Source organism: Mastomys coucha, unplaced genomic scaffold, assembly GCF_008632895.1.
Source record: "Mastomys coucha isolate ucsf_1 unplaced genomic scaffold, UCSF_Mcou_1 pScaffold21, whole genome shotgun sequence".
NCBI classification, from domain to species: Eukaryota; Metazoa; Chordata; class Mammalia; order Rodentia; family Muridae; genus Mastomys; species Mastomys coucha.
This window is the reverse complement of record NW_022196904.1, coordinates 136,260,837-136,270,764: the sequence shown is the minus strand read 5'-3', so window position 1 is coordinate 136,270,764 and position 9,928 is coordinate 136,260,837. Positions and strand designations below refer to the sequence as shown.

The 9,928-nt window shown below is 46.8% G+C and overlaps 2 protein-coding genes across 2 annotated transcripts in view; one reads left to right on the top strand and one right to left on the bottom strand.

Moving 5' to 3' along the window:
- Nucleotides 1-1,030: 1,030 nt before the first annotated feature.
- Ccdc87 (coiled-coil domain containing 87) lies at nucleotides 1,031-4,259 on the bottom strand. Its single transcript, XM_031389203.1, has one exon. The coding sequence runs from the start codon at nucleotides 4,125-4,127 to the stop codon at nucleotides 1,569-1,571; it is 2,559 nt and encodes an 852-aa protein (XP_031245063.1). The 5' UTR covers nucleotides 4,128-4,259; the 3' UTR covers nucleotides 1,031-1,568.
- A 3-nt stretch (nucleotides 4,260-4,262) lies between these two features.
- Ccs (copper chaperone for superoxide dismutase) overlaps nucleotides 4,263-9,928 on the top strand; it is a 14,377-nt gene continuing 8,711 nt past the window's right edge. The window contains exons 1-2 of the mRNA XM_031384969.1: nucleotides 4,263-4,412; nucleotides 4,639-4,711. Of these exons, the coding sequence (XP_031240829.1) occupies nucleotides 4,374-4,412; nucleotides 4,639-4,711 (112 nt within the window). The 5' untranslated portion in view covers nucleotides 4,263-4,373. The remainder of the gene's footprint in view (nucleotides 4,413-4,638; nucleotides 4,712-9,928) is intronic.

Below are 9,928 nucleotides of genomic sequence, written 5' to 3'. Positions count from 1 at the left end.
CACAGTTAATCCTAGCACTTGGGAGGCAGAGGCAGGAGCATCTCCAAGTTTGCCTGGTCTGCAGAGTAAGTTCCAGGACAGCCAGGGCTACACAGAGAAACCCTGTCTTGAAAAAAATAAACAAAAAAAGTAAAAATAAAAATAAAAAATACAGCCCATTGCTATCCACCCCTTCCCCCAGAAGTGGAAGGTAAGTCCCAGTTGGTGGAAAAAGACATGAGCCTTCCTGAGAACCAGCTTTCAAGTTGAACTAGGAGGATTCCTTCAAGTTTTGAGAGGAGGGAGGCACCTAACAGTCCTATCCACAATGACACCTATGCTTCCAGCATGACACAATAACCCTAATTAGACTTAAGGCCCAATGAACAAGAGGCAAACCATTCCTGGAGTTGAAAATGTAGCTAGCTTCTCGGGCTAGTGGAGTCACAGATCTTGGAGGAGAATTTACAACCACTACTTTACTTAATCATCATAGTCCCTAACAACAAACGAGACATTTGTCTTTGTGCCCACAGAGTGTAATCTGAACCCCTCCTCAAGAACACTTCTCTTTACAAAAGATGGAGAGTAATACAGAAAATCATAACCAATAAAAATGTAGAGTAGTGGGAGGCAGAGGAAGGCAGATAGATCTTTGTGAGTTTGAGCTCAGTTTGGTCTACTACATAGTGAGACTCTGTCCAAAACAAAACCAGCCAAACCCAAAAAGAATGAAGAGGGAAGCAACATACAGTTTGAGCATTTATCGCCTTGTAGGTGCCTCAGCAAAACTTGCTAAATACAGAAACTGATAATTGTTTTGCAAGGAAGGAAACTGGGGTTGGAGGGCTTTTGCCTTTTTCTTATTTTTTCATCGTGTGTTTGTCTGATAGGTTCAGGTGCCCACAGAGGCCAGGGGTGTCAGGCACTGGAGGTACAGGTGGTTGTAAGCCATCAGTGTGGGTGGTGGGAATCCAACTCCAGTCCTCTGCAAGAGTACTATGTCTTTTTAACCACTAGGCCATATCTCTCCAGCCCTGGAAACGTCCTCCTCAGTAAACACCTGATATACCAAGTGATTTTATTAACAGGTAAAAATCTAATAAAGAACATTTCAGTCCTGCTAACAATGTGTAACCACTAGAAGTGACAACATGGACCCAGCTCATCACAGAAAAGTTAGGTGGCTTATCATAAGTCAGACAGATAGGATTTACATACGTCTGTTAATTCCAGAGTCCGAGCAATCAAGGATTATGCTATGGGGCCTAAACAAGAGTGGTCTGGAGCTCTAATCAGCCAATTCAATGCAGTGAAATAGTCACTATGTTTTTTTTAACAATCATGGTTTTCTCTGTCTGACCTCTATTATAACAAACTCCAAGGGACCGTCTGATGAGGGATTTTGGTTGTATTGTGCAGGATGGTTGATGTACATGGGAATACCAAGTTTGGGGGTCCTTTTATTTAGAATATCCAGAAAAAGAATCTCAATCTCTTTTGAAGATTATCTATGTTTCCTCCAAAACCATTGAGAGGTCCATGTGAGCATTTGGGGGTGAAGAAGGGTTTGGGGGCACCTGGCCCCCTTAGTGAGTAGTGGGACTATTCTCAGGGGCTATTAAAGCCTGGCTGCTGCTCCTTGTGAGCGTGGAAGATCGATGGAAGGCTTTCTGGGCCCGGATCAGATTGCGAACCCGCCGCTGCTGCTGGAGCCAGTAGAGCATCTCCACTTTGTCCTGCTTCATCTTCTTCAGATAGCTCCGCCCCTTGAAGGTCACTGGCTCCCCAAAGACTGACTCTATCTTTTCCAGCAAGGAAACCAAAGAAGGTTCCATTCGACTGAGCTTCCTTTGGAGATAGCTACGGAACCGATTCTCCTCCAGTAATCGATTCAGCAACAAATCAGGCTTTTGGAAGAAGCGATTGGGGTCGGAGGCTTGTTGCTCGAACCACTCCAGTCTCCCTAGCAACAACTCCCGCTTTTGAATGGGTTTCAGGACCCGCTCCCAAGCCCTGATCAACGCTGGTAGCTGTTGCAGGCGTGCATTGGAGCTGTATTTAATGACCATGTCTAGCCGATTCTGTTCAGGGACTTCCAGCATGACCCACAGTCGTTCTAGACGCTGCTGCAGGCTATGGATGTAGGCTTTCTCAGGTTCTGAGTCGTCCTCTATCACTGAGCTCCAATCCCATTTTCCTGGCACAAACTCCAGCTCTTCATCTTGCAACACGGGAGGGGGTTGCTGAATTTCCAGGGACTCTTTGACAGGAACTGGTATCTCCACAGGTGCCTCTTCTTCATACATTTGAAAGATGACATGGAGGAAATCCGACTCCTGAGAGGAGAGGTACTTGAAGTAGTCCTCTGAAGACACAGAGGACTTCATCCAGCTCAACCATAAGCCCTTGTTTGGTCGCTTGTCCCAGCTTTTGTGCCTTTGGAGTAATGTGAGAGAAGGCATCTTCTCAGGCAACATCTGAGTGCTTGTTCTTCTGGAGTAAAATCCAACCAGACTATGGTTGATGATTGGCATATATTTATCTTGGTATAGAAAAGATGAGGCCAAGTAGGAGGACCAGTCTTTATCTGCTGAAGGCTCAATTTGGGGTCCTTCCTCAAAAGAGAAGTGACTAGTAGAGACTTTGCTCACCAGCTCCTTGAACACCTCTTTGGTGGTGTTCCCAATAAGACGATCGGCATCCATTTCTTCGATGGCTTTACCGTCCAGTTCCCCAGTCAGATGGTTGTATAGGACTCCAGCCCCCTCAACGTGGAAAGAGTCAGAGAAGTATCTTTCAGAGAGTTGCACAGTAGCTACCTGGACTATGACTTGATCCTGTACCTTCAAAGTAAGCGTGACTGGCTGTGGGTGAAGTGGAGTGATTCTTGGGGGTTGGAGATCCCATTTTCCAGAGGCTTCTTCCTCCTGCAGGCTCTTCAGCATTTGCTGCAGTTCCTCTAGGTGGTGCTGGGCAGTTAGACTCCGGGTAAGGACCCCAAGGAGGGGAGGCAGGCCAGAGTCCAGCAGGGAGTAGCGATTCCACTCCATTGTCATGATCTTCATTTTCTGCTTCAGATCCTCAGCCACGATGTCCCGGAATGGCAGTGGTTTACTCTCTGAAGCCAAGATCAATGGGGTGAGGGGATGAGGGGGGAGAGGAAGAAGGCCCAACTCATCTGCCAGACTCCACCCCTCACGAAGACAGGGCATGGACTGGCCCCTTCGGAGCCAGGAATGGACTGGTGAGGTGGGGAAGTGGGGAATGTCACTGCTGGGAGAATAGGTAGGCGGTGGTACCATCTGTGAGGATCTCGCTTCAGTTTCTCTTTCCTTTATCATGGCGGGCACCCAGAGGAGCTGCTGTCTAGTCTTCAGCTGGGGGATGGATTTCAGCTCTTTCACTGGATCAGCTTCGGGCTCACTGGAGAAATCATATGGGCGGCTGAGTTGGACAAGGTAGTTCAGGTTGAGGCTAGAGCATGGCACGTGGTCCAAGCCAGTGCTGTGAGGCCAGGGGATTGGACAGAGCTTGAAAGTCCCAGGGGGACAGAGAGGGGGACGCACCTTGACTACATCTCCCTGGGTGTGCTTTAAATTTAGCAGGGTCTGAAAATCAGCTAGCAGGCAGCGATAGACATCGGGACTGGTGAGAAAGACTGTGCAATCCCTGGCAAGGTTGACTGCCAACCTGCTGAGGGTGGCTGATTCAGTGAAGACCCTTCTAAAGGTCGGCAGGGTCACCAGCAGGTGCAGGTAACGTACGAAGAGCTGCTCACTACTGATCAGCACGTAGGACTCCAGCCGCTGGCGCAGCTTCTGGTTGTTTTCATAGTTCAGAATGGGTTCTATAGGAGGTTCCCGCCAGTTGCACTTCAGCTCTTCTAGGATAACCTCAGTGAGACGAAGTCGGTCCTTGTCAGTTACCCGTGCCGCCCGTCCGCTGCTTGCTAGCCGCTTGGACACCTGGCGGCACAGCGGCCCAACTTTCAGCTTAGCCAGCGGGATGGATTGCAAAGGCTCGACCTCTTGAGAGCTGCGCTTCGGAGGCTCCGCAGGCTTCGTCTTGCTGGGGAAGAGCGACAGCGGACTCAGCAGTCGGTGGTAAATCGACTTGAGGTCAGGTTCCTGACTGTGTGGTTCCATCTTTAACAGGTGGTTCCCTCTGAGCTAGTAGAGGACGCCAAATGGTTATTAAGGAAACTGCATCAATGCGCCTGCGCAGCCGGTAGCCGCTACGGAACCGCTCGGAGGCCGGGGACTAAGGAGCGCACGCGCCAAGGAGGTGGAGCAAAGGGCGGGCCCCGAGACTCCGCCCATCCCACAAAGCGGAGTTTTGTTGGTCTCTGGACCTTACCGGTTGTGCGGCCCAGGAGAGTGACTACAGCCAGGATGGCTTCGAAGTCAGAGGACGGTGGGACTATGTGTGCGGTGAGTCAAAGCTTCATGTAGAGCCTCGCATAATTTCAGCCCTTGGGGTGATCGTTATCTTGGGAAGCCAGGAAAGAGCAGGTGAAATTCCGGGGTTAGGGTAGTGCTCATGAGATAATAAAGAAGGAATTTGAAGAGAAGTCATGTGCAATGTGTGCTTAGAGACAGGGGAAGTGGCGTATCAGAATCATGCCTGACATGTACCCGGGCCTTGCTTCCCTTACAGCTGGAGTTTACAGTGCAGATGAGTTGTCAGAGCTGTGTGGACGCTGTGCACAAGACCCTGAAAGGGGTGGCAGGTAAGAGCAGAATAAATCTTTCTGGGATCAGCCCAGGGGTTTGTGTTTAGCGGTATTCCCGTTGCACAGATGCAGAAAGAATGAAAGGAAGTTTCTCATAGATGCGGGGACAGAGCTTAGAGTGTGGGCCTCAAGCTTGCCTAGCTAGAACTTTCTTCTAGCACTAACTGCCAGTGCAGCTGCTGAACAACATGGAACTAGCCAGAGTATAGGGCGCCTCCTACCAAGGGCGTTCTGGGGGGACACTCGAAGGTTTGGTTTTTTTTTCTTTCAAGACAGGGTTTCTCAGTGTAGTCCTGGTTGTAGTAGTCCTGGAACTCACTCTGTAGACCAGGCTGGCCTCAAACTCAGAAATCTGCCTGCCTCTGCCTCCCAAATGCTGGGATTAAAGGTGTGCGCCATCATTGTCCGGCTGACATTTGAGGTCTTGCTTGCTCTAAGAACAGTTCTGAGAAAGCAGACAGCATTCCTGGCCCAATTCAGGGAGCTGAAGCCAGGAGGACTGCAGGTGGGTGACCTGGCAAAAGAGGAAGGATATGAAAGGCACAATCATTTTCCTGACACTGGAAACTGGCTTTTTTTTTTATTCTATTAAATGTTCATTTAACCTTTAAGCCAGTATAGATTAGACACTGGGGACTTCTGAGGAAAAATGTTTACCCCTATGTAAAGATCATATAAGGTAAAGATCATATAAGCTTTGGCAAAGGAGCATTCCTAGAAAACTTCATTGGGAAGCCATTGTGGCAATGGGAAAGAAGGAGATAAGAGAAGCCAGGACCCTGGTCGGGGGAGGATCAGTGTGTATAATTTCATAGATGCACTTTGGAGTTAGATCTGTCTACATTTGGATGCCCTCTTTGCCACACTAGCACAGCTTCATGCTTATTTTCTATGCTTCTGTTTCTGTAGTGTTTGAACAGTGTTCATAACTCAGTGTTGTCATGAGGAGTGAATTAGTTGATGCAAGTCCTGAGCATATAGTGAGAGCCCACTCAATTTCAGGGGACTGTGAGAGGAAAGAGGAGAAAATCATACAGGCAAACGTGATGTTTTAGGAGGGAGGTTGGGGGAACTGGTTGTTTTGTGTTTTGTTTTATTTTGAGATAAGGTCTCTACATAGCCCTGGCTTACCTGGAACTCACTATATAGACCAGGCTGGCCTGCAGTTCGCAGAGATCTGCTTACCTTTACCCCCGAGTGCTGAGATGAAAGGTGTGTGCCACCACACCTGAGCTGGAACTGTTATTTGATTTACTATTAGTGAATGTGTGCTTTGGGGAGGGGGTTGTGCATGTGGAGGTCAAGAACAACTTAAGAGTTGGTTCTCTGCTTCCGTCTGTCAATTGTGTAGCAAGAACAGTTCACCTGGGGCTAGAGAGATGGCTCAGCGGTTAAGAGCACTAACTGCTCTTCCAGAGGTCCAGAGTTCAAATCCCAGCAATCATATGGTGGCTCACAACCATCTGTAATGGGATCTGATGCCCTGTTCTGGTGAGTATGTACTCACATATGTAAAATAAATAAATCTTAAAAAAACAACCAAACAAACCAAAAAGCAAAACCCAACCGGAACAGTTCACGACATCTGCCTGCCTGGCTTGGGATTTGCTTTATTTTATATGTACGGTGTTTTGCTTGCATGTGTCTGTGTACCATGTGTATGCCAGGGGCCAGGTAGATGGCTGAGTCGGTAAAAGTGATAGTTGCATAAGAATGAGAGCCCAGTTCAGATTCCCAGCACCTGTGTAAATGCCAGACTGGCGTGGCAGACCGCCTGTAGTCCCAGCCCTCAGAGGGATCCTAGGGCAAGCTGGCTAGCTAGACTAGCCAAATCAGTGAGCTCTGCGTTCAAGTGACAGAACCTGCCTCAACATAAAAGGTAGAGAGCAATTAAGGAAGGCAGGTGGACACCACATACAAGTATATGCCCCCACACTCAGGAATGTGCATGCATACATGCATGCATACTACACACATATACACACCAATAAATAAATAAATAAACACCACCACCTTGGCTCCTGTGTGGAAAGCTACTTAAACAGCGATTCTCAAACCGAATGGGTCAAGACCCCTTTGGGGTTTGCCTAAGACCACTGTAAAACACAGATATTTACATTACGATTCATAACGGTAGCAAAATTATAGTTATGAAGTAGCAACAAAATAATTTTATGGTTGGGGATCATGGTAACATGGGGGACTGTATTAAAGAATCGCAGCATTAGGAAGCTTGAGAGTCACTGGATTAAAGAAAGAAAACAGGAAGTCCATAGATAGGGTTTGTGAGCAGGCTAAGGAGAAGTGAGGTGTCTAGGACAAGTACTGAGGCCTGATGGTGCTTTGCACACACAGCAGATAAAGTTTCCTGATGGTCTGGCCTGGCATAGCATGGATTCCCAGGCCCAACATCTCCCAGGAGGAGCTGACTCTGTGCTCTAGGTGTGGGGGGCCAGAGCAGAATGTTCCTTGTGACTTTCCCCTTTAGAATTTCCAACCTCACTCTGGACCTGAAGGAGGCAGGGCTTTCAGCAGTGCGGCAGGTAGGTCTGTTTGGCAGGTAGATCTTGGAGTATAGCCAAGCCAGCCTTTAGTGAGGGCTCAGTGGAGAAAAAAACAGAAGACTCAATTACTGTAGGACAAACGTGAAGGGCTTTAGGGACAAGCTCCTCCTATGACCTTTAGGAGCAGAGTAAAACTCTCTTTCCCAAGGTCTTGGGCAACTCTCTCCCTCAGTGTATTCTGTAAACTGAAACTCTCCAGCTCAGCTAGGAGAAAGCCAAGTTGATTTCACTTACTGAGACCAGAAAACATGGGTCTCTGAAGTCTCCTTTTGGTGACTGAGAAGCCTACAGAAGGCTTCTTGAAATTGCTCTGTGTCCAACCAAAGTCCCACCTGTCTGTTTCCTCAGCAGGAATGCTCCTTGGGAAAACTTTAGCTGGAATACATTACTGTTAGTGGGATGGCTCCAACTCCATTAGAACTTCACTTGCCATTCCAAAACACAGTGTAAGCAACCCTGGCTTCAAAAGTATGTCCCTTCAGTGCCCTGAAAGCTGTCATGGGCTTGCAATCCTAGCACTCTAGAGGCTGAGATAGAAAGTGTGTGAATTCAAGGCCAACCTGAATTACAACTTGAGACCATATTTCAAAAAAAAGTGTGTGTGTAGCTGAGAGATGGATCAGTGGTTAAGGTGTGTGTAGCTAAAGAGTTGGCTCAGTGGTTAAAGTGTGTGTAGCTGAGAGATGGCTCAGTGGTTAAGAGTGCTACTGCTCTTCAGAGGGCCTGTTTGGTTTCCAGATTCATGTCAGGTGGCACAGTTACTTGTAACCTTAGCTTCAGGTGATTTGATGTCCTCTTACGGACTCCACAGGCATCTGCATTTGCATATACACCCCCAACATACACATAAGTATGTAATTAAAAATAAAACAAGCCTAGATGCGAGAGAGATGGCTCAAGAGTTATGAGATTGGCTCCTCTTCCGAAGGACCCAGGTTCCATTTCTAGCATCTTGGCTCTCAACTGTCTGTAACTCCAAGGGATCTAATGCTTTCTTCTAATCTCCACAGGCACCAGGCATACGTGGTGCACTGACATATATGCAGGCAAACCACCCACATTCATAAAATTAAAAAAAAATCAAAAAGATTTATTAAACTCATAATTCAGGAATAATATGGCCTTAGTTATGTAAAAATCTTTCCATGAGAATGTAAGAATTATCTCATAGGATTACACACACTGAGGTGACTTCGAGGATTTCAAGGGTAATACAACTTTATTGGTGCTTTGACTTGACACACTTTAAATTTGACCTCTGTGGACCACACATAGTTCCAGTCCTCACTGAGTTGATAGCCTAGTGAGGGGAACAATGGAGTGTAATCAGAGCAGAGTGAGTGCTCAGCTCTAGAGTGAGTATAGTAGACAGTGTGTGTGTGTGTGTGGGGGTCTGGGAGCCCCTGGAAGTGTAGGCTAGGTCTTCCCACCATGAGTAGAAGGTTTGGGCTAAATGCTTTTGTTCTGTAGCTAGGCTGCCCAGACTGAGTTCCAGTTCTGCAACCTGTATACTTTCCATACATTGCTACATTGTTCTGTGACATGATATCCTTATCTGCAAAATAGATAAATTCCCAGGGATACCCGGAACATGAACTAGAACAATCCAAGTAAGGCACACCAAAAAGGGTTTAATAGGCTAAAGAGATGGCTCAGTGGTAAAGAATACCGGCAGCTCTTGCAGAAGACCTGGCTTTGGTTTCTAGCTCCTACACAGCAACCCACAATGGTCCAGGAGAACCCTAACCAAGACAGGATCCAGTGTCCTGTTAGAGTCACCGCAGGTACTACATGCAAATGGTGCACATACACATACACATACACATACACATACACAAAGCACTCGTCCACATAATAAATCTTAAAGAAAAAAAGAGAGTTTACTGCATGTTCAGGGTCAGCTTTTAGGATGGGAGCCACAGTCCTCCTTAATGTGAGTAGTAACTTTATTGTGCTAGAATTCACATGCTATAAAATGTCACCAATTTGAAGCATATGGCTCAGTTAATTCATTTACTGAGCCATGGCGCCATCCCTTCTATTAGTTATTTATTCGTTGCCTTTAAAGAAATTCCATATCCTCTATGGGATGTGTGTAGCTGATGTGAAGGGGATGCCTGTCATCTTCCTGTTCCTCCCCTCTGTCCTCTAATCCATTTCCTGTCTACAGATTTACCTATCTTGGACATTTCATACAAGTGGTATTATATAATATATGTAGCTGTTTCTGTTGCTTTCATGTAGCAGAATGGCTCCCTCTGAGCTGCATTGTGTATTTGTGCGTCACACCTTGTCACGCAGTTTATGGACACTTGAGTAGTGTCCACCTTTCAGCTGCCTCAAATAATGCTAATATAGTTAGCTCACTTTTAAAATTTCTTTATTTACTTGCTGAGGTGGGGACACACATGCCACAGCATGTATGTGGAGGGCAGAGGACAACTTTGTCGAGTCAGTTCTCTTCTTCCACCTTTATGTAAATTCCAGGTTAGCCTACTTTTATAAAAAAAAAATTAAGAAGTATATTCCATGTTTCAAAAGTCTGTGATTGTACATGCCTATAATCCTAGAATTTAGAAAACTGAAGCAGAGGCCGGACGGTGGTGGTGGTGGTGGTGCACGCCTTTAATCCCAGCACTTGGGAGGCAGA